Here is a 25727-nt window from a genome sequence, read left to right as displayed (position 1 = left end):
AGTTCTGGGCTGATCCCTCACCTTTCTCATGATCATTGATGCCCCACGAGGTGAGATCTTGCATGGAGCCCCAGACCGAGGGTGATTGACCGTCATCTTGAACCTCTTCCATTTTCTAATAATTGCACCAATAGTTGTTGCCTTCTCACCAAGCTGCTTGCCTATTGTCCTGTAGCCCTTCCCAGCCTTGTGCAGGTCTACAATTTTATCCCTGATGTCCTTACACAGCTCTCTGGTCTTGGCCATTGTGGAGAGGTTGGAGTCTGTTTGATTGAGTGTGTGGACAGGTGTCTTTTATACAGGTAACGAGTTCAAACAGGTGCAGTTAATACAGGTAATGAGTGGAGAACAGGAGGACTTCTTAAAGAAAAACTGGTCTGTGAGAGCCGGAATTCTTACTTGTTGGTAGGTGATCAAATACTTATGTCATGCAATAAAATGCTAATGAATTACTTACAAATCATACAATGTGATTTTCTGGATTTTTGTTTTAGATTCTGTCTCTCATAGTTGAAGTGTACCTATGATAACAATTACAGACCTCTACATGCTTTGTAAGTAGGAAAACCTGCAAAATCAGCAGTGTATCAAATACTTGTTCTCCCCACTGTAAGACCTTTAAGGTACAGCAAATACAAATCCTATGTTTTTTTTCTCCGTTTGAAATGCTCTCTTCTGTAAAACAAAAAATTATGCAGAATAAATTGACTTTGACCATTCCCTCATCTTTGTTAGTATTTTACATTATTTGATCTTGATTATTCAAGATAATGCAAATAATATGTACAGTTGTCTCCGTCACCTTTTTCTGGCCATTGGTGAAGATCAAGGTGCTATTTTCCTTAAATGTTTATTTCAGTCCATATACAGCACATTCAGAAAGTATTCAGACACCTTGACTTTTTCCACATTTTGTTACGTTAAAGCCTCTCTAAAATGGATGAAATAGTCCCCCCCCATTAATCTACACACAATGCCCCATAATGACAAAGCAAAAACAGATTTTTAGACAGGTTTTTAGACATCAACACTGAAAATGATATTTAAATACGTATTCAGACTCAATACTCGGTACTTTGCTGAAGCACCTTTGGCAGCAATTACAGCCTCAAGTCTTCTTGGGTATGATGCTACAAGCTTGGCGCAACTGTATTTGGGGAGTTTCTCCCATTCTTCTCTGCAAAACCTCTCAAGCTCTGTCAGGTTGGAGGTGGAACGTTGCTGCACAGCTATTTTCAGGTCTCTCCAGAGATGTTTGATCGGGTTCAAGTCCGGGTTCTGGAAGGGCCACATAAAGAACTTTCAAAGAGTTGTCTGAAAGCCACTCTTGCGTTGTCTTCGCTGTGTGCTTAGGGTCATTATTCTATTGGAAGGTAAACCTTTGCCCCAGTCTGAGGTCCTGAGTGCTCTGAAGCTGGTTTTCATCAAGGATCTCTGTACTTAGCTCTGTTCATCATTCACTCAATCCTGACATGTCTCCAAGTCCCTGCTGCTGAAAACATCCCCACAGCATGATGTTGCCACCACCATGCTTCACAATAGGGATTGTGCAAGGTTTCCTCCAGACGTGATGCTTGGCATTCAGGCCAAAGACTTCAATCTTGGTTTCATCAGACCAGAGAATTTTGTTTCTCATGGTCTGAGAGTCGTTAAGGTGCCGTTTGTCAAACTCTAAGCGGGCTGTCATGTGCCTTTTACTGAGGTGGGGCTTCCATCTGGCCACTCTACCATAAAAGCCTGATTGGTGGAGTACTGCAGAGATGGTTGTCCTTCTGGACGGTTCTCCCATTTCCACAGAGGAACTCTGGTGCTCTGTCAGATCGGGTTCTTGGTCACCTCCCGGGACCAAGGCCCTTCTCCCCTGATTTTCCCAGAGACAGATAATGCTTAGTCCTGGACTTTAAATATTATTCAAAGGACAATTTACAGATTATCTGCATTGTGGTTAGTTTTACTGTGAGGGAAGCAAAGATGCCTACATTCTCCTGCAGCAGTCACACAGTCTACAGATCACATACCAACCAGTACATGTATGCTGCCACGTATCCACACCTGCAAACAGGTGCACGAGTGCACACATGCACACGCACCCACACACACATACACCACAGTCGGGTGGAAAGTTAGACGAGACTCTTGCCGCATCCTGTCCTTCTGAAACTTCAGCTTATCATATTTCAGAGACTAGTTGTGTTGAGGAGCTTGACAGAAGTACTGTTGAACCAAACCTCAGATACATCTAACTGAAACTATTCAAATACTTTACCAGACAATTTTAGCAAGATATAAAAATAAAAAAAACTCAACTAAATTCACCCTCCAAAATCACCATTATGAGAAATGTATTCATGCTTCTGACCATTACAACAAGCATCTCACCAGTGATGAAACCCCACTTGTCATGTTATATTTCCATGGAAATATTCAGTGTTGTTGTTTACTGCTTATGTATCTGCACCTCTATCTTATTAAGCTAATAACTACAGTAGATAGGAAAAATATTGCCTCTAATGCATAATGTGGAGAGTCATATAGACACAGCAAGACTGTTTCTTGTTTCTTACTTTTGGATGTTGGCAATATATACTGTAGTTGTACATGAAACCTGCTTTTTATTGTGCATTGTAGTTAAAAAGAAAGCCTGAATAAAATATAGTTATTTACTCTGACAGATAAGCAAATGGTTTTGGCTCATGTTAGGAGCAGGACACATTTACCTCTAATCACACCAGTTGATGGACTTTCTTTGTGGTTTCCTGTGAGTAGGCTCCTCGTCTTCCTCTCAATTAAAAACATTCTCTCAGTCACAGACACAGTACTTATTATGTAGTTTGTGATAGTCTGTTTCTCTGAAACATTGCATCATTCACCCCTGATCTGGCTCGTTATCTGTTTTTGATCATCCTCCTCTGCTGTGAGTTATTCCTCTGATCCAACTTTTGCACTAGTATATATACACTGTGTACAGATATATCATTGGTATTGAGTGTCTAATTTGATCAATTTGATCATATTTCATGTTAATATTGTACACTGAGTATACAAAACATTAAGAACACATGGTCTTTCACCAATTTCATTGGATTTAGGTGAAAAGTTGGGAGAAAAAAGATCAAATATTTTTCCACATTGATTCAATGTAGTCACATAGAATTTTTTGGTTGAAAGGATGTGGAAACAAACTTGATTCAACCAGTTTTTACACAGTGGGTAGTTACTAACATGATGTTACTTGTGCACTTTGACTGATGGCAATCGATACAAATGTTAAACGTTTGTTCTCAAGAATAATATCTCCACCGTGTTTTTCATTTTCTTTTCTTAGTCTCGAGTTCGGTCTCGATACCACATATTGAGTGTCTCGGTCTCAGATCGATTCTCACTTTGTCTTGACTTGGTCTTGGACAATGATGACTGAATTTCTTCTTTAAACCAGCCGAGTCTTTGGAGGTGGCAATTTTTTTTCTTTTGCAGTGACATTTGCTGTTTTGGACCTGTAAACAGATTGTTTGCATTCAATAATGTTTGCATTTACTTTTTGCCTAAATATGCTGGACTGCCTTTTGAAACATTGCCTACTCAGACAAAAATAATGGAAACTACAGTAGGCCTACTTGCAGTGGCAGTCTACACACTTCAATGCAAAATATCAACAGTCTGTTCAATTGACAAACTCCACTGTAGATCTGTGTTATCAACCACGCTCCTTTTTGGATGCATAGAGCAAAAACAAATGATGTAATATCCTGTAATAGTTCTAATAGGCCCAGTGAAATGAGACATGCATGGTAATTTGTCATATGGTTACTTCGTGAATATGAACTCTTCATGGCCAGAAAAGGTGAGAAATTGATTATGCAATGGTTATGATATATTTATATATTATGCTTATAAATTAACATTCGGCCCTACCAAAGGCAACAAAAAGGCAGAAACTATTCACAGCGTGGAACTGAGAAAAATGGCTTCCAACTTTAAATGTCCAGCCAATTGAACTATGGGAGAATAATTTGAGATGTGGTGATCTGTTGCCTTACTATTAGTTCATATTTTATTCATGTTGACCCTGACCTCTGACATGACCTTTGACCCTTAAACAGCGTTACTGCCTTCTTCCTTGGCATGATATGTTGCAAATGGCAGGGTAATACCAAAGCAAAGAGCAGTGTCTGCCATTTTCATTTGTTATTTTACTATTCTTCTCATGTATGTTATTAATAAAAGAGCAGTGTAATTCCTGACAGTGAAGCAGAGTTCAAACTGCATTCTTCGTGTGTCTTCCACTAAGATACCAGTTGCATTTATATGGAGATGTAGGTTCTGCGTCAGTCACACGACATAATGTGTTTTACAACTAGCCCATGTCTTGTTATAAGAATACATGTGAAAAGCAGCACTGCAATTGTTTGAATTACATTAAATGATTACCTATATTGTAATATATAATGATGCAATGGAACATGGTAGAAGAATGCCATAGGGTAATACTAATTATAACAAATTACCATGAGATTGCAAAGTAAATGATTTGTATACACTACCGGTGTAGTGTGACACCTACTCATTTAAGGATTTAATTTAAGGACATCAAAACTATGAAATAGCACATATGGAATCATGTAGTAACCAAGAAAGTGTTAAACAAATCAAAATATATTTTATATTTGAGATTCTTCAAATAGCCACCCTTTGCCTTGATGACAGCTTTGCACACTCTTGGCATTATTTCAACCAGCTTCACCTGGAATGCTTTTCTAACAGTCTTGAAGGAGTTCCCACATTGAAGGAGTTCGCCCCGCCGGGGCGGCAGGGTAGCCTAGTGGTTAGTGCGTTGGACTAGTAACCGAAAGGTTGCAAGTTCATATCCCCAAGCTGACAAGGTACAAATCTGTCGTTCTGCCCCTGAACAGGCAGTTAACCCACTGTTCCTAGGCCGTCATTGAAAATAAGAATTTGTTCTTAACTGACTTGCCTAGTTAAATAAAGGTAAAATAAAATTTAAAAAAATATGCTGAGCACTTGTTGGCTGCTTTTCCTTCACTCTGTGGTCCGACTCATCATTGGTTAGAGCGTTGGGCCAGTAATTGAAAGGTTGCTAGATCAAATCCCCGAGCTGACAAGGTAAAAATCTGTCGTTCTGCCCCTGAACAAGGCAGTTAACCAACTGTTCCTAGGCTGTCATTGTAAATAAGAAATTGTTATTAACTGACTTGTCTAGTTAAATAAAGGTAAAATAAAACATTAAAATAAATAATGTCAAAGTGGAATAATGTCAACAACAAAAAAAGTGTGAATGAGTATTCAACACCTTTGTTATGGAAATCCAAAATAAGTTCAGAAGTAAAATTTTGCTAAACAAGTCGCATAATACATTGCATGGACTCACTCTGTGTGCAATAATAGTGTTTAACATGATTTTTAATGACTATCTGATCTCTGTACCCCACACATGCAATTATCTGTAAAGTCGGTCAGTCGCGTTCTGAATTTCAAACACATATTCAAACAACAATACCAGGGAGGTTGTCTAATGCCTCACAAAGAAGGACACTTATTGGTAAAATTACACAATTACACTTTGGATGGGGTATCAATATAAACAGTCACAACAAATATACTGGAATCATTCCTAACTTAGTTGCTGGAGAGAAAGAAACCCGCTCAGAGATTTTACCATGAGGCCAATGGTGACTTTAAAACAGAGTTTAATGACGCGCAGCCACACCTTCTCCATGCTGCTCTTCGTCGTCCTCCTCGCCTTCCTGTGGAGGAACTGGGAGGTCATCTCGCAGTAACTGGATCGCTTCCTGATTTCCCCGAGTTGACCTACAGGGGTGGGGCTCTCTCAATGAGTGACGAAGGGAGGCGACAGCGGGGCGGGGCTCCCTGAACAATGAGGGACAGAGGCGGGGCCTGGTGTGAGGGGCGGGGGACGACTGACTAACAAACCCGTACTCTGCCTCTGATGCATGTGGTGGAGCCAGACCAACACAGGGCGGGCTTAGCGGAAAGGAGGAGGATGATGAGGAGCCAGTGAAATTGTTTACACATGGAAGACATTTTCTTGCAAAAACATCCTGTGGCGGACTGCAATAGCATCGAATAGTCCCCGCGATATGCAACTGTTCAGGGAAGTCAGGAACCAATGCACACAGTCAGTCAGGAAAGCAAAGGCTAGCTTTTTCAAACAGAATTTTGCATCCTGTATCTCTAACTCCCAAAAGTTTTGAGACACTGTGAAGTCCATGGAGAACAAGAGCACCTCTTCCCAGCTGTCCACTGCACTGAGGCTAGGCGACAAGGTCACCACCGATAAATCCATGATAATTTAATTAATCAATAAAATGTCAATAAGCATTTCTCTACGGCTGGCCATGCTATCCTCCTGGCTACCCCAACCCCGGCCAACAGCTCCACACCCCTCGCAACTACTTGCCCGATCCTCCCCAGCTTCTCCTTCACCCAAATCTAGATCGCAGATGTTCTGAAAGAGCTGTAAAACCTGGACCCGTACAAATCAGCTGGGCTAGACAATCAGGACCCTCTTTTTCTAAAACTATCCACCGCCATTGCTGCAACCCCTATTACCAGACTGTTCACCCTCTCTTTCGTTTCGTCCGAGATCCCTAAAGATTGGTAAGCTGTCGCAGTCATCCCCCTCTTCAAAGGCGATGACACTCTAGACCCAAACTGTTACAGACCTATATCCATCCGGCCCTGCCTTTCTAACGTCTTTGAAATCCAAGTTAATAAACAGATTACTGACCATTTCGAATTCCACCGTACCTTCTCCGCTATGCAATCCGGTTTCCGAGCTGGTCACGGGTGCACCTCAGCCACGCTCAAGGTACTAAACAATATCATAACCGCCATCGATAAAAGACAGTACCGTGCAGCCGTCTTCATCGACCTGGCCAAGACTTTCGACTCTGTCAATCACTGTATTCTTATTGGTAGACTCAATAGCCTTGGTTTCTCAAATGACTGCCTCGCCTGGTTCACCAACTACTTCGCAGATAGAGTTCAGTGTGTAAAATGTTGTCCGGACCTCTGGCAGTGTCCATGGGGGTACCAAAGGGTTCAATTCTCGGGCCGACTCTTTTCTCTGTATATATCAACGATGTCTCTTGCTGCGGGTGATTCCCTGATCCACCTCTACGCAGACAACACCATTCTGTATACATCTGGCCCTTCTTTGGACACTGTGTTAACTAACCTCCAAATGAGCTTCAATGTCATACAACACCCCTTCCGGGGCCTACAACTGCTCTTAAACGCTAGCAAAACCAAATGCATGCTTTTCAACCATTCGCTGCCTGCACTCGCCCGCCCGACTAGCATCACTACTCTGGACGGTTTTGACCTAGAATACGTGGACAACTACAAACACCTAGGTGTCTGGCTAGACTGTAAACTCTCCTTCCAGGCTCTTATCAAACATCTCCCAATCCAAAATCAAATCTAGAATTGCCTTTCTATTTCGCAACAAATCCTCCTTCACTCACGCCGCCAAACCTACCCTAGTAAAACTGACTATCCTACCAATCCTCGACTTTGGCAATGTCATCTACAAAATAGCTTCCAATACTCTACTCAGCAAATTGGATGCAGTCTATCACAGTGCCATCAGTTTTGTTACCAACTCGCCTTATACCACCCACCACTGCGAACTGTATGCTCTAGTTGGCTGGCCCTCACTACATATTCGTCGCCAGACCCACTGGCTCCAGGTCATCTACAAGTCTATGCTAGGTAAAGCTCTGCCTTATCTCAGCTCACTGGTCACGATAACAACACCCACCCGTAGCACGTGCTCCAGCAGGTACATCTCATTGGTAATCCCCAAAGCCAACACCTCCTTTGGCCGCCTTTCCTTCCAGTTCTCTGCTGCCAGTGACTGGAACGAATTGCAAAAATGGCTGAATCTGGAGACTTACATTTCCCTCACTAACTTTAAACATCAGCTATCTGAGCAGCTAACTGTTCGCTGCAGCTGTAAATAGCCCACCCAATCTACCTACCTCATCCCCATATTGTTTTTATTTTACTTTATGCTCTTTTGCACACCAATATCATTACTTACACACCATCATCTGCTCATCTATCACTCCAGTGTTAATCTGCTAAATTGTTATTACACTGCTACTATGGCCTATTTATTGCCATACCTCCTCATGCCATTTGCACACACTGTAAATATACTTTATTTTTTTCTATTGTGTTATTGACTGTACGCTTGTTTATTCCATGTGTAACTCTGTGTTGTTGTTTCTGTTGCACTGCTTTGCGTTTATCTTGGCCAGGTCGCAGTTGTAAATGAGAACTTGTTCTCAACTACCGTACCTGGTTAAATAAAGGTGAAATAAAAAAATAAAAGATAGGCCCCATGTGACAGCTTCAATGGCGTTGCCTATGCTCTCTTCCCGTGTATCCTTTTTCAAATCCAGGCCTTGAGGTCCACAGCATTAATGATTTATTCTTCTCCTTAGGGGTGGTTGAGTAAAAGCTGGTTAGACTTCCAGGGAATAAAGAACAAGGAGCACCAGCGGACAGCAATGCTCTGGGTTGGGTACCTTTGAATACCAAACTGAAGACCCAATTAGTTATTGCACCCCCTTGTGGACAAACTGAAGTGGTACAACATGTTGCATTGCACAATTGTGGGCACTGACCCATAACAGAAAAGTTTTGAATAACTTCCCATAGCTTCATAGTTATGGGAAATGTTTGTTTTGAGATGGTTAGTTCTAACTGTATAGAAAGACTGTTACCACAAACCAGCAGCATCAAAAATTCCATGGTGGAGAGAACAGTGAAAGACCATTATCAGGGTCGTCCCTCAGGAGACTGGTACCACGATATCATGTCCAGTGTGTTCCAGGCTCAGTGGGATCTCAACCATCTGCACACTCACTGTACCAGATTTCCCCAACGAATCGTGCCATGGTCATCAACCTATGATGGATGAACAACAAAATCCTGACTGTGTAGAAAACAACCATCAACCATCAATATTTTCCAGGAACCGTGAAGTCACTGTACTAGTGATACAATTAATCTGGCAGAAGAGGGTACTGATTAAGCAGGTGCAAGAAACAAGAACTTAACAGCTTTATATATATATATATATATATATATATATATATATATATATATACATACATACTGTGTATATATATATATTTTTTGTATATATAAACTTGCATCAGTGAATCATTAAACATCTTTACAAACCCCTAGCAACCACCAACACTTATCTACAGGAAAAGTGGAGATTACATTTTACAGCAGCTAGGTCTACACTTAAATGCCACAAACAAGTAGTACAAAAAACTGCTTTATTTAAAAACATACAAAGTGGATAAAAGGAGTGCAGTCACTCTGCTGCTGCCCTCTTGCCTCGTTTCCCTGTGGTTTTAGCTTCAGGAGTAGCAGTGTCCCCTTCATCACCCTCTACAGGCTTCTGGAAAGCTTGGGCCTTTGCACCCTTCTTGGCTGCCCCTTCACCCTTGGTAGTCTTCTGTGCTTTGGGTTGATCCTCAGCTGTCCTCTCTGCCCCTTTGTCCTCTTTGACTTGAGCTTCTTAGCAGGGGCCACCTTGGAAGCAGATGCTTTTGCGGACTTCCTGAGTTTTCATCCTGAAAGATGAAAATGACAGGTTTGCAATGCTGCTAGTTTGTGGCAGCATTTAAAACATGAGATTCAATTCAACCATGGTAAAGCCCAAATAGGGAACAGTACCCATGACAAAAGTGTAAAAAAAAGTCCCTATAACCCAAAACCACTTGAACAATGCCAATAGTCAGAACATAACTGAAACCACACTTGCCTCTGAAGGTTTCTCCTGCTGCTTTTTGGCTGTAACCTTTTTCTTCTCAGCTTCTAGAGACAAGAGTTAGTGATGTGTGTGTATGCATACAATCATGGACACAATAAGGAGAAGAGAGATTGGCAAGGGAGAGTGATCACACGTTGAGCTACATTATATTAAACAGCAAGCCCATGATCAATATGTTTGTCATATAATGTTGACTTATCTAATAAACACACCACTTTTTATTCAAAACTGGTACCATGAAGTTTGGCTCATTTGGCAGGTAAGCTACTACCAAATTCAGAAAATAAAGTCCATTCACCTTGGATCACATTATTCTTGATTTAATGACTTGGGTTAACAAAGCCTAGTTGCCACAAGGAGCCTATTAAAGTAACTGTCCAGTGGAGATCTCACTTTAAAAAAAATTATATTCTGTTAATTTGTATCTAAATAAAGTTGTGGACTCATCCGGTATAGTGATGTTATGTTTGATGCCTGTGCTCTGAGGTAAGCGTTGAAATCGTAGTGTGTCGATGCCCATATCACCTTATCACAAGCACGTGATAAATGACATCAAAAGCTTTGTTTCGTCGAACAACCACCTGATTGGTAGAAGACAAAAAGGCTACACTGCACACACACTCTTTGGGGTGTGGGACATAATCTATAATAATTTGGCTGCTCTAAATTCGATGACCAGCAGGTGGCACTAGTGTGCACTCAATCAAAGCCTTGAGTAATTAACCTATTTCAGACAATTAGCTGGAAAATCTCAACGCGTTTCCCCATCAGGATTAACAAAGGTGCTTCTCTTGGCTGAAGCCCCTGGGCCCAGAAAGCAGAAAAAAGGTCACAAATTTATACATACATCTTACAGTACATATTAGATATGTAGTATTATTTTTTTACTGCAACAGCAAACCACAGAAGGATTCAGGAGCCTGCTCTCAATGAGTGTAGACAGCTTCCTACTGCCACTCTGCTAATCATCAGATGGAGGGAGGAGAGGTTTGGGTAACTGAAAAAATAAACTGCATAATAACTAAATGTGACTGGTCAATGATGTGAGTCAGGTGCTGGGTCCAAGAGGCAAACAAACAAATGAATTATTTTTTAACCAACCAAGGGAACCTGTTCTCAATGTTCAAAATACACCAGAGAACATATTTAGCCACAGAGGATCAATAGCTTCTCAAAAATAACTGGATTCAATTTTATCACAAGAGCATGCAGGTAACTGCCAAAATAAAGAAAATACCAACAAAGTGTCTTAAAAAGGGTGTCCAGCTGCAAGAACAGCTTCAATGCGCCTTGGCATAAATTCTACAAATTGATCTAAACCATGACAGGAAAACGCACCCGACACACACCATAAACATTGTCCATCATTTATTCAAATGTTTCCTTTATTTTGGTAGTTACTGGTTGCCTACAGTCTGGAAGGCTGCAATTTGGGCAGCATGCATGCCAAAATGTACAGCTTGTTGTGTTGTGGCCATAGACATAATACATCGATTTTTGGATCCTCTTACCCTGGCATTTTGAGTGGAAACTCATGGGTACACTAGCAATGGCTGCCAGTTCTGATTTGAACTGAACTGCCATCCATGGATGATATGTAGTTGGTAGCAGCTGTCTGTTTGCACATTTCAATATAAAAATTACATAGTTTGAAAAACATAGTTTGGAAATCAAATGTCTACTGCTAAAAATAGAAGACTGTCTCTAGAACCAATATAATTCTCAACTTCCAATTTTTAGTGACCAGCAGCACTGTTTTTCAAAGTAGCTCATCTTGAGATAGGCTATTGCCAAGAGGAGCGCATTGGCCATCACCGTGAGTAGTAGCCTATGGTGGCCTCATCATTACGTGAGTCAGTGTGCCACTGGAAATTGTATTTAATTGCCCAATGTAGTAATATATAAATAAAAAACACTATTCAAACAGGAATGCTGCTTTAACATACTCAATTAACATTTTTGGGAAGGAAAACCATTTCACTCATGTTGTAAATTATAGGTCATATTTCATAGAAATCTGGAAACACTGGGCATTTACTTTGAATAAGATTTAGACATGAATGGGTCACTTACCCGAAACCTCCCCTGTGCGCCGTTTGCTATCGAGTTGATGTCCTCACCAACACCCCGCCCTTGATTCCTATTTTCAGGGTCTTGCGTGTCATGTACTTCAACCTCATCAGGTCCACAGATGGATATTTCTCTGTTATGTAGCCGCGAATGGCCTGTGATGAGACGATTTGAGAGTCCAACTCCTTCAGCGCTTCATTAACCAACACCATCGTGGGTGGATGAAGAGGAGTTTTTCGTGCCACAGCAGGTGCTTTGCTGGATTCTAACAATGAAATTGACAAACAAATCTAACCAAATATCCGTTACTTCTTCTGCGTCTGCTGCTTTTTTTTTTTAGGTAGCATGATCAAACGGTTAATATCAAAGTTAGGCTATATAAAAACGTTAGTTTAAAAACAGCAACTGCATTCTCAGCCTACACAGGTTCAGTGTTATGCACTTCAAGCAAAGCACGCGGTTTATCTGAACGGGCGCTGAAATGTAGGTACCAGACAGAGCATTAAAGGTTCACTGATTAGTCCGAGTAGTGTGAACTCGCTTTTTCTTCTCTCCTCCGTTCCTTCCTTCCATCCATCCTTTCCTTTACTGCGTTTATCAGTTTACCTTCACTGCTCTGGCATATTATTAAACGTGACTCACCAAACATAAATTAAATATGAAAACCCTTCTACATTTTAAAGATTCTAAAACTCTCAACCACAAATGCAGGGTTTTTGTAGCTAAACATTGTGCAGCTGTTAAAAACTTAAAACAACAAGTCGAAGATAAATATTTTTCTCCGAAAGACAAGTTAGTTTGTTGGTTTTAAAAATGGAATTGCCTGCAATAATGATACAAAATGCAATTTGTTAAAGACAGGTAGCTGTAGAAACTAAAAATAATTACCGATAAATGATTCTCAATGTTCAGCCTCCTTGTCTTCTGTAACATGACATTAGCCCACAGTTGTCATATGAGACATCTGTGGTTTTCCTGTGAACAAGCTCCACATCTGCTTTTCTATTGAAACATTTAATCTTTGTCCCAGTCACTACCACCATCTTCTGTGAAGTCAGACTAACAGTATGTATGTAGCTGTCTAAAAAATGACATTGTTCATCCCTGATATGGCTGGTCGTCTGTTTTTGCTCATCCTCCTTTTCGGTGAGTTATTTTTCCTTCCATCTGTTTGTGCTTCAGGATATTCCATTCTTCTTTCCCCTCTTTTAGTCTTTTACTTTAGGAACTCTTAATATTTCAACATGTTATGGTTATAATAAGTGTGTCTTATTCCATTGATCATCCTATTGATTTATATTTCTCTGTCATTATTTTAAATTTTGTACAGATAAGAATGACCACTGCTTGATAACATGGCTGTGAATACATTACAGACTGTTCTGCTTCGCCAGCTTGTGTAAAGTGTTCCCATCTCATGTTTTCATAATGTCAAAAAGACCATGATAATGACCCATTTTGTTATGTCTAGATACCTTCCAGTTCCTCAAAGCCAAAGGTCAGTATCATTATCATGAATTTAAAGCTGCAATATGTAACTTTTTGGGCTACCAAACAAAACAACGGATTACCAAAATATTCAAATGATTGACATATTTTCAATAATAACGTTATTTTGATTAATTTATTCATACGATTTCATCCTTCCATGAGATGCTGTATACACTGGCTATACAAAACATTAACATGACATAGACTGACCAGGAGAATCCAGGTGAAAGTAATGATCCTTATTAATGTCACTTGTTAAAGCCACTTAAATCAGTAAATAGATTAAGGGGAAGAGACAGGTTAAAGACATGGATTGTGTATGTGTCCTATTCAGAGGGGGAAAGGGCAAGACACAATATTTAAGTGCCTTTGAACCGGGTATGGTAGAAGGTGCCAGAACTGCATCAGTGCTGGGTTTTTCACGCTCAACAGTTTCCTGTGTGTATCAAGAATGGTCCACCACCCTAAGGACATCCTGCCAACTCGACACATTGTTAAATCCATGGTCCGACTGTTTGGTATATTCAGTGTAATCCTGACACAAATCTAGGGTTGGTACCCAAGCCAGCTGGTCGATCCATGATGGCTGTCAACGTTCTTATTCCTTGCTTGCTAGCTAGGCAACTTCGTTTAAAACTGTCACGTCAAACAGTGCAGCCAGAATAACAGCAAAGAAGCTGTATTTGCATTTGTTTAAGCTGTTTTCTATATATTTTGGGGGATACATCCATAACAATGAGCTAATGACTCGATGTGAGATTTCGCCTGGCATAGAACATGTGCTCTCTCTCCAGGACATTATTCAGTGGAGCTAGCCCACTACAGTACACAGTTAACATAATCACTTCAAACTGAAGCTGGAATGACAGTAAACTAGCTGAATTTTGTGTTTTTCTATTGGCATTTCTTTGAATATATCCATAGAAATGATACTGATTCATGACTTTGACTGGCTAAGAAAAGCTGCCAGACTCTCTCATCTCGACACATTCGTTCATTACTATGTGACAGCTGGAGATGATCAAAATTCAATATTGAAACAATGTTGCAAATGTCGGAGACAGACAGCAAGGTGAATACAAATCTACACTGTTGAAAAACAAATGCCAGTCTAAAATAAATGGGATATAATATCTAAATGCTTTTTACAGTAGAGATCAAGTTTATAAATTGCCTGGCTGGGCTGATGAGATAGTAGATTGAGCAGTCAAATGGAATAGTGAATAGACTATTTTTTTTTGTGTTCGCAAAGACAAAAAAAAGTCTATTCACTATTCCATTTGACTGCTCAATCCACTATGGTGACAGAACATGGGGGAGTTTTTCTAGAATTCCTACAAAAAAAGCCTCTATTTACATGTTGCATAAGAGTGCATCTCACACTACTTTTGGATTAAAATTGGAGTTTAAGGCTCGTATGAATGACCTGCTTAATATAATGTTTGTGTCATCATCGCGATTCAACTGCATTATACTTAAAAATAACATACTTCAACCAGTAAAATGTCTCTTTGGCTACATCCTATGGCCATGTCAGTGAGTGTTTAGCATTCTAGCTAACAACTTGCTACATCCAAAATAGTTATTTTACAAAGATCACAACAGAATATAATTTTAGTGACTGTTCAAGCAAGAATCAAAACATCATTGTCAGGGTAGGAGAGCCCCCCAAAAGTTATTTTGTTTAGAAGTAATAAAAACTAAATCTAGGCTATGTTGAATGGGCGCAGATGGAGTGGCTTTCTTACTGCAGCCAAGAGTCACATGCATCTGTACGTGACGTCAGTGTGTCGTGCACTGGAAAGTATGGAACACCATCTGGGTCTTTGCATTTCAAAAAAGATACACGTGAAATAACACTGTTTGATGCATCAAATAACAATATTTGAAGGGTCAAATCAGCTTGTTGACCAATCAGGACCTGGATATGACTGTACGTCACATAATCATTTAACAAGTTTGTTACTTCTTTACGTAGTTATTACAGATTGATTACACTATCACTTGTATTTCATATGTCACAGGGATTCACCGATATGTGTGATGCTGGTAATGTTTTGTCTTGTGCACCTGCCGCTGCAGCACAAGCGCAGACACACCTCCCCAAGCTCTGGGACAGTTCTGGTCAGAAAGAAATCCATCACTTCTGTTGTTTGGCTGTGCCCATTTAGCAACGTTCCAAAATGAGCATATGTCCTGGTGGAAGGATGTAAATAAAACACATTTACTCAGAACAATAATACGTCTTGAATGAAAGACAGGTCCTTAATCTTTTGTTTAAATGTTGGCAACTGTTTTACAAAAGCCAAATGGCCATCAAGGCCGAGGATTATTGTGTGATAACTCCCTCCTAAGGACTGTTCCTGGCACAGGCTCTCATTGTTTATTTATTACAATGTCTGAATTGTTTTTCTCTTTCAAACTCATGTAATATTATGTGGTACATTATCTGTATGAGTCGTTAAACATTGAAAATGAATTTATAATTCAATTTAAAAAGACACCCCATCATCTCTCTGATCTCACAGATCTTCCTCAGCCCAGTCTAACAGTGATTCCTGCAGTCATCAAAGAGAGAGACTCAGTTCAGCTGAACTGTCAGACTCCTCCATCTGTCTCTGAGTGTTACTTCAAAATGGCTGGGCAAGTGGAATTCACCCTTCCATCAGCCTGTCAACAGACACTCACAGGAACACTACTGGTGAGGTGGACAGGTCAGAGTTCACCAGCTGAGGTCAAAATACAATGTCAGTACAGTGCTACAGGTTCACAGTTTAGATCCATATACAGTGAGCCTTCAACAGTCACAATTCAGGGTAAGAAGACTATTTGAATGATTGTAAACAATGTACTGTTGTGCCATCATTACCATGTTCCTCTTGTGATATGTTATCATACTGTGTGTTGTCATAATCTATTACATGAAGCAATCAAGCAATATATTATATCTCCTTAATTTCCCATACTGTCGCTGCATAAAGTAATTGACTCAAGATCCTTAAGTCTGAAATAACAAGGAGGGATTAGTCTGTCAGTAAATTTCTCAAAACCACTAAATGCTAAATGCTTAATTCCCCTATTCTCACAGACATTCCTCAGCTGACAGTGAGTTCTACAGTCATCAGAGAAACAGAATCAGTTCAGCTGAGTTGTGAGACTCCTCCATCTCTCCCTGTGTCTCACTGTTACTTCAACATAGAGGGGAAGAATCTTCTAGACTCATTGTGTACGCAGACAATAACAGGAACTGAGCTGCTCAAGAGGTCTGGTCCAACATTTCCAGCTGTGGTCAAAGTGAAGTGTTACTATGCTGTATGGAAGTCTCACACATCTCCTTTTAGTGACCCTGTCTCAGTCACTGTTCAGGGTAAGTAGGTGGTTTAAACAATGATACACTTCACTGTTATACCGTATTAATTATGCTCTTTGTGAAAATGAGATCTTCTGTCGTATTTCCTAAACGTCTTCATTTCACATAATGATAGGATTTACTGTACTTTGTTAAAACATAAATGCTGACATAGTTGAACATTTTATTAATGGATTTTCCATACTGTTAGTATGTATGGATTATCTGTAATGTTTTTTTAAATGCAACGTTCAAAGAGACCCACCTCCTCCCAGGCTGACAGTCAGTTCTACAGTCATCAGAGAGAGACTCAGTTCGGCTGAGCTGTCAGACTCCTCCATCTGGTTCTGTGTCTCAGTGTTACCTAAACCCTCACCCTGTACGAGGTCACTCACGGGGACTGAGTTGCTCTTGTGGGCAGGTCAAAGTTTATCTGTTGAGATCAATCTGAGATGTTTTTACACAGTAGAAACTCACTATACATCGACGCACAGTAGTTCTGTCTCTCTTACTATTCTTGGTAAGAAATTATTATTCAGATTGTCTTGAATGATTCTGTTTAAATCACAATCTCATCCAATGTCATTTCAAAATGTTTGTTGTGAAGACAATAAATCCATAGAATATTTGAAATGTATATGTCAAAAGTAGAGTTCTTAGATCCCACGCAAACAACCACAGAGAGGCCAAAGTACAATCTAAGGTTCTTTATAAACTCTGTTTACACCGTAATACACAGTATCACTACAGTCCTATTAGAAAAGTATAAATAGGCTGGGATTTAGGGCTGTAGGCTAACTACAAGCAACGGGACAAACTAACACAGCGGTTGACTCCCGATTGGTGGCCAATGTTCATTCTGGTCCATCCGAGCAGGGTTTGTTCCTTCGGTTTCTCCCGAGCAGGATTAGTTCGGCTCTACCCGAACAGGGTTCGGCTCTTCATCCTGAGCAGGGATCGTTAGTCGATGGCTGGTCTGGTAGTCAATTGCTGGTTTGGTGTTCAGTGGTAGGTCGCCTTCTGTCCCTCACTCTGCACCGGCCTGGCTGTGTATTAGAGTTGGGTGTAGCCTCTCAGCGGCGTCAAGCGTGTCCCCCGTGTCTGTAGTTGTGGGGGACAGAAAACATACAATTAGAGCATCACACTCACGTTCGAAACAAGCGCTTTCCTTTAGTAGTGTTTATAAAGAGCTTTGTGATTTGTGTCTTTCCCACTTCAGGCGACCAGCGGAAACGAGAAGCAAGTCGGTCGAGATGTCCCTGGTTCAGTTCCTTTTTAACTCTAGTTCTGGGGCGTGTTTAGCTATTTGTTTAGGGAGGGAGAAGGGGATAGAGAATCATCTCAATGTCAGTTTAGTCTGTGTTAATTTTTGGAATCACAGCACACCATACAAGCAAGCAAAATAGTCCATGCGATTCAATTTGATTCACACGTGAGAATGTAAGGAATTAAGTGAAAGGCAATTGTTGTAAATACACAGCACACAAGATTGAATGGCACTCATAAATAGGAATGATATCAAATAAGACATGATGTTAGTTAATATAAAGAGAATGGCAGGGTCTAGTTTAGTAAGAGTGTCACTTGTGACATATACATTACATTCAAATAGAGTGATGCAAAACGGAATCTCTGTCCTTTCCTAACAGATCCAAAACCAGACATTACAATCAAATTTGATGAGGACTTCAACATCATCTGTTTGATTCCTGGATCCGTCAGTCCTGACACCACCTGTTACCTGTATGTTGGAGAGGAGAGTCAGCCATCCTTCACAGCACCGATCAAGAAGAGAAAAACCACCTCAGCATCCGGACAGCAGTTCTGTCAATTCACTCCAAAACATAGTGATCTGATCAGTCGTCTACAGTCAGTGAGGCATAAGGAGGTGAGCTGTGACTACAGAGTGAGCTCAGGACCTAACTCTCTCTCACCACGCAGTGATGGGTACAGCTTTGCACGTGAGTCATTATCTAAACAAATCTATCAGTGCTGCAGGTCTTCATGATCTGACTCACTTTTATTTCAGCATCTTCTTAGTATGACTATGTTAATTCTGACCAACAAACTAAATACCACATTTCATTCCCAAATGATTTTAGATCTGGTGGGAGTTCACATCAGTGATCCAACAACTATACAGACACCTTCTATAGCAGGTAGACTACACATTTGTGCTTTTATAGTGGCACTGCTTTTATTTTTATAGCAAAGCAAGTTTCAGCAATAAGAATAGCTGTGTTAATGTGTAAATGAAGCTGTTCTGTTAGATAATGAAGCTGTTCTATAGATATGACACCAGCCTCAACACCAACGCCTGGGATCATCAGCACAAGTATTATAATGTCTGTGTTCATCTAGTCGAGTGTTTAGATCGTATCTATACTCTGTTAGGCTTCTGCTGTTAGATAACATGGTGACCTTATTCTAGGAAGCTGTCAACAACAATCAACACCTTATCTGTCCTGAAAGACTTGATCACCTTATGAATTGGTCTTATCATCTCTATAATGAGGAGAAATCTAATCTACCAGGGCAGGAAGCAATCTGTCCGTAGTGATTTTATAGTCCTACTTTTCCCACTTTGAAAAGACAAGTCATGAAGGTATTTCAAAAGGACGACAACACCATGATGATCATTAATACGATCATTCATAAAATGCTAATTTCATTAAATGTGTTTTCTCAGTGAGTTTGACTCCAGGTCCTAGATCTACTTTGCCGCCCAGCACGACAGTGAGTCCTACAGAAGGTGTGTTGGGCCTCTAAATGACCATCTCTGTGAATAGTAATTATACAGTCAAGAGTTTAGATTACGGGCCTGTAAAATTAAGTGACCCAAATGTGAATGTAAAACCTTATTCTTGTGTAATCATATTGCTTCCCACTATTTTCAACTGTTACTTGTACTTTTACCCCAGACACCACAGTGACAACAACCAGTAAGTAGATCCACCAATTTTAACTTAGTTTGCAAATACAATATCTTTGTTTACATTCATTCACTAAAGCTCTGACTGGTTAACTAATAGATGTATTCATAGCTGCTTGTAATATCAGTCCAGATTTTTAACCACTTTTAGTCCATCTGATTTGTAGGTAATGTGTAGTGTACTTCTCTTCATGCTTATTGAAAGACCTTAGATATTACATTCACTTTCATTTGTTCTTGTGTAATATGAGTAATATCTTCTCACCAGGTTTGACCTCCCCTTTGACCCCTAGCAGGGCAGTGAATTCTTCATCAGTTCTCCTAATCATCTTTAACTAGTTAGCAAATATAAGTAAAACAAATAGAGTAGCTTTATCTTCTCCATGTTTTGTTTTCTTCCACATCACAAATTTGCCTCATTACAAAAAGAGGTTGATTTTTGATTGATTAAAATCAACACATTTAGATGTATTTTTATAATCAGATCCAATGATTTGCTTTGCATCAGGGCCGACTGTTTGCTGTACTTTGACCACTGACACCCCAGCGAGTCCAACTGAAAGTAAGTTTAGCCAATAGCTTTATTTTAGTTTGCTAAATATTTTTGTAAATTTAAGCATAAACCAATTTTTCAAATATAGCCAAATGTAAATTCAGTCAATGTAGTAGGATTAATCAAACAATTCGTCTCTTAGAAATATTTACATAGCTTTGTTATTAGGTTGTCCTTCTCTCTTGCATGTGACCAGGAGGTCAAAGCTCCACAGAAAGTGAAGTGGAATCAAACAGTCAAGAAAGCATTCTGGGTAAGTATCCTTTTCTAGCTGTCTTTTCTCACATGAAAACAGAGCTGTGCACATTTTCTTAGAAGAACAAGAGCTAATGACCTCTCCTTATGTCATCATGTCACCAAATAGTGGGGCAATTATGGCAGGCAGTATTGGGTGTGGCTTCTGGAGTGGGCGTGTTCCTGGTAGGATTGACAGCTATCTGTCTCTGCAGGAGGACCAGTGAGTACATTTGATTCTGCAAAACAAATCATTTGAAAATTTACCGTGCTAACATTAATGTAAGTGCCTTTGGCATGGGTTCATTTATCAACTCATTTGATCATATTGTATAGGTTAGACTATATTCAATGTAATTAATTTAGCCTCATTTGTTTTTCAGAGAAAACCAATTCTCAGAGGTAAGAACTCCGCTTGTGAATATGATGCAGATTGTATCAACCTTTAGTTCTGTATTGTCCATGATGAGATGTTCTTACCACAACCTTCTGATACTTTTATGTTGTACAGACCTACATCCAGACAGGATGATCACAGACAATGTACGTTCCAAACAAAATACATCAAACATACACACACATACGACAGAACTATATAATCGCATGTACAAGAACTGTAATTCAAATTTCATTGTGTTTCTGTTGTAGATGATTTGGTGTCTATGGGAGCGGTGAGCAGCGGAGTCATGGTGATTATTCTACATTACAGTGGAATCTGTACACATGTACCCTCTGACAGAGGAGGCTGGTGGGCTGAGTTATAGGAGGACAGGCTCATTGTAATGGCTGGAATTGAATTAATGGGACAGAGTCAAACACATTGAAACTACATGTTTGACTCCATTCCATTAATTCCATTTCAACAATTACAATGAGCCCTTCCTCCTATAACTCCTCTCACCAGCATCCTCTGCCCTCTGACTGTCTGATCTGAGGATCAAGACCTTAATGTTACATTAGTAGTGCTTTAACATATGAATGTTCAAAGTATCAAACTAACAGCTGTATTTATATGGTAATATTTATAATTACCATATAAAGATGGATTTATTATTTATATTTGTATTTGTATTTATTACCAAATAAGATGTTCTTCACCAGAAATAATTTCTTGATACATTAATTCATGTTAAACCTTGTAAATGTGTTTCTCTCATCTTCTCCCTCTCTCTCCACTACAGGTGGATTCAGGAGATGCTGGAATCGATTCTCAGATCACTTCTGTACTGTCCACGTTCATGCCCTCAGGTCTGTCCCTCAGATCTCGGGACCATCTGCAAGTGCACAGCTACTGTACATGCTTAAACTTTGGGCCTAACCATATCAACCTTATCAAAACGCATATATAACATTTAAAACAGAAATGAATGTGTCAGAGCATCAGCAGTGTGAGAATAGAGCTGTAGATCTGCAGGGGGGTTTGAGACATGAGGAAAAGTGTGAAATGACATCAAGCCTTGTTACTTGCACTTCTTCTGTTTGGCTGTTAGTAACGCAAGAGGGCAAACTCGACTAAATAACACACATGCAATGTAGACATATAATATACACATGATCCCCCTCAAACACACATACATACATGCAACCTCTTACTCATGGAATTGTCTCTCTGTGATGTGCAGGTCCCGTTGATGTGGATTCACAGGCATTTGCAAATAAACATGTAAGTACAGCACAAATGTCCTATTCATTGTATTATATTATATTGTTATATTATTATAATTATACATAGCATTGTTTTCACAGACAGACTGACTCGAGGATAAAAGTATCTCTCTTTCTCTCACTGTGTTTTGACTTTCAGTTTAAGATTGGTGTTACATCCTCATAAAATAGATTCAAAGCCCTAAACTGAATCTGTTTCTTTTCTCTAGTCTGATACGTACCATGTATACAGCTCAATCCCCGACAGACCAGCATCCTCAGCCCAGCCTGATGGGTTGTACAGCCTTCTGCAGACACACTGAAACTTCACCTCTGGCTTTCTGTATCTATGTCTCACACATTCTTTCTCTTTCTCACACGACATCCTTTATTATCACTCATCCAGTTACTGTAAATAAGTTGATTAACAGGTAATATTTCTACTGTATTACACATGGACAACTGATTTCTGTTACATGTCTATCCATAATATCTCTTACTGTGTTAATATTTATATTTTGGAGGGGTACGGGGCATACTCCCCTTTGAGCATTTTTCTTATTTCTTCTCCCTAGTAAATGCTAAATCTACTGTATTTAAGTATATTATGTTGACTGTTTGATACCTTCTTCCATAACAGTTGGATACAATTAATTTCCTATTGTGTAAAACATAATACACAACCAAAACAAACTGCAAATGCATACAAACTCAAGTTTGTTGAGTCACAAGCTTGATGCATTTATTGGGTGCGAAAAATTTAGGACCAAAATACATAATGCTTGACTACTTTAATACACTATAAATGAATTTGTCCAAATACTTATGACTTCTTGAATTGGGGGGACTATTTACATAAAGTGCTTTTATATCTAAATGGTAAAACATACAATATCTTCAGAAAGTATTCACACCGCTTGACTTTTTCCAAATTTTGTTATGTTACAGCCTGAATTTAAAATGTATGAAATTGAGATTTTTTTTTATGTCCCTGGCCTACACACAATACCACATAATGTCAAAGTGGAATTATGTAAAAAAAAAAATGGCAATAAGTATTCAATTACTTTGTTATGGAAATCCCAAATAAATTGAATAATACATTGCATGGACTCACTCTGTGTGCAATAATAGTGTTTAACATGATTTTTATTGACTACCTCATCTCTGTGCCCCACACATACAATTATCTGTAAAGTCGGTCAGTCGCGTAGTGAATTTCAAGAGATTTAACCAAAAACAACAGGGTGGTTGTCTAATGCCTCACAAAGATGGAAACTAATTGGTTAAAAAAACAGACATTGAATATCCCTTTGAGCAAGGTGAAGTTATTAATTACACATTGGATGGTGTATCAATATACCCACTCACAACAATAATACTGCCATCATTCATAACTTAGTTGCCGGAGAGGAAAAAACCCACTCAGAGATTTCACCATGATGCCCATGGTGACTTTAAAACAGTTACAGAGTTTAATGACTGTGATAGGAGAAAACTGAGGATGGATCAACAACATTGTAGTTAATCTACCAAACTAACCTAAATGACGGAGTGAAAAGAAGGAAGCTTGTACCTGTTTGCAGCAAGGCACTAAAGTAATACTGCAAAAACTGTGGCAAAGCAATTCACTTTTTGTCCTGAATACAAAAAGTTATGTTTGGGGCAAATAGGATACAACACATTACTGAGTACCATTCTCCATATTTTCATGCACAGTGGTGGCTGCGTCTTGTTATGGGTATATTGTAATCATTAAGGGACTGGGGAGATTTTCAGGATAGAAAATAAATGTAATGGAGCTAAACACAGGCAAAGTGCTAAAGGAAAACCTGGTCGAGTCTGCTTTCCACCAGACATTAGGAGATGAATTCACCTTTCAGCAGGATAATAACCTAAAACACAAGGCTAAATATACACTGGAGTTGCTTACCAAGCATACAGTGAATGTTCCTGAGTGGCAGAGTTACAGTTTGACTTGAATCTACTTAAAAATCTATGGCAAGACCTGAAAATGGTTGTCTAGCAATGATCAACAACCAATTGGACAGAGCTTGAAGAAATTTGAAAAGAATAATGGGCAAATGTTGCACAATCCAGGTGTTGAAAGTTTTTAGAGACTTAGAGACGCAGAAAGACTCACAGCTGTAATCGCTGCCAAAGGTGCTAATACAAAGTATTGACTCAGTGATGTAAATACTTATCTAAATGAAATATTTCTGGATTTCATTTTCAAAAATGTAGCAAAAAATTACAAAAAACATGTTTTCACTTTGTCATAATTGGGTATTGTGTGAAGATGGTTCAGACATGTTTTTTTTAAAATACATTTTGAATTCAGGCTGTAACACAATAGTAATAATAATAATAAGTCAAGGGGAATGATAACTTTTTGAAAATATCCTAAAAAAGGGGGAAATTCTGTACTGTCGCCTTATATGAAACATTATATCTAAAATGTAAAATACTGGAGTATAGAGCCAAATATAATGTTTTAGCTTCACTGTCCAAATGCATATGGAGGGGAGTGTATGACCGATAAATGATTCTGATTGTTCAGATACCCTTACTTCTGCAACATTAGCTCACACTTGCTGTATGAGACTTTTGTTAAGATTTCTGCTCCTTGTGGTTTTGTAGTGAACAAGCTCCATATCTACTTCCCTATTTAAACAATCCTCTGACACAGTCATACCTTACTGTGAAGTCAGACTAACAGTATGTAGCTGTCTGACAAATGGCATTGTTCATCCCTGATATGGCTGGTCATCTGTTCTTGGTCATCCTCCTTTTTGGTGAGTTATTTCTACATTTCTACAGTTTCATCATCTGTTTGTTCTACAGGATATTCCTCTTCTTCTCTCCCCTCTTTTAGTCTTTTACTTTTTACTCTTTTGCTTTAGGAACTCTTGATATTTCTGAATCTCATGGCTACGATGAGTATCTTATTCCATTAATCATCTTATTTATTTCTCTCTATCATTATTTTACAATTTGTTCAGATAAGATTGACCACTGCTTGATCCCCATTAATGCATTACAGTAGATTACGCTACTTTACCAACTTGTGTGAAGTGTTCAGGTGTCTCCTGTTAAAATATACTTTTTGAATGGCAGACGATGATAATCTATTTGATCATTTCTAGATACGTTCCAATCCATCAAAGCCCAAGGTCAGTATCATTATTTGAGTTTTTAGTTACCCAGTAAAAATCTTATAATAATCATGGAATATATTCTTCTCATTCAAATATAACATTAGCTGATAGCGTATCCATCTGACACTATGAATTCAAAAGGAATTACGGATAAATGATTAATACAATACAGTGCTGAAGGTTGGCAGTTTAAATCTGTAAACAGTGAACCTACTTCTGTCCAAATTCAGGGTAAAACTAATGTCTATAGCTGTAAACACTGCAAACACTGTTCTGCTCAGTTGGTCATCTAGAAACATATTGTCATATTGTCTTTTTGCAAAGAGCAATTGCATGAAAAAAAATATTATATGCCCTTTATTTCCCATACTATCGCTGGGAATTATTCTCAAAGATCTAGGTTCTGAGAAAACAAAGTGTGATTGTTTTATGTTTAATGGCTGACAGTAGATTTCCCA

At 39.2% G+C, this 25727-nt stretch overlaps 1 protein-coding gene across 1 annotated transcript; it reads left to right on the top strand.

Moving 5' to 3' along the window:
• Positions 1-12946: 12946 nt before the first annotated feature.
• Positions 12947-20704, top strand: LOC139369989 (mucin-3B-like). The gene is made up of 11 exons (XM_071109268.1): positions 12947-13054; positions 13380-13406; positions 15928-16215; positions 16488-16766; positions 18398-18709; positions 18851-18907; positions 19438-19500; positions 19670-19690; positions 20189-20242; positions 20430-20486; positions 20598-20704. Exons 1-11 carry the CDS (start codon positions 12997-12999, stop codon positions 20702-20704), a joined length of 1323 nt encoding a protein of 440 aa, XP_070965369.1. The 5' UTR covers positions 12947-12996.
• Positions 20705-25727: the final 5023 nt, after the last annotated feature.

Source organism: Oncorhynchus clarkii, chromosome 17 (genome assembly GCF_045791955.1).
Source record: "Oncorhynchus clarkii lewisi isolate Uvic-CL-2024 chromosome 17, UVic_Ocla_1.0, whole genome shotgun sequence".
Classification (NCBI taxonomy): Eukaryota; Metazoa; Chordata; class Actinopteri; order Salmoniformes; family Salmonidae; genus Oncorhynchus; species Oncorhynchus clarkii.
This window is presented reverse-complemented; position numbering and strand designations above follow the sequence as displayed.

Bases quoted from the DNA above. Each gene is read 5' to 3' on its own strand.
- LOC139369989 (XM_071109268.1), top strand. From the start codon at position 12,997: ATGACATTGTTCATCCCTGATATGGCTGGTCGTCTGTTTTTGCTCATC. The intron at 13,055-13,379 runs GTGAGTTATTTT...TGTTATGTCTAG, and splicing joins TTTGCTCATCCTCCTTTTCG to ATACCTTCCAGTTCCTCAAA. The intron at 20,487-20,597 runs GTAAGTATCCTT...GTCACCAAATAG, and splicing joins CAGTCAAGAAAGCATTCTGG to TGGGGCAATTATGGCAGGCA.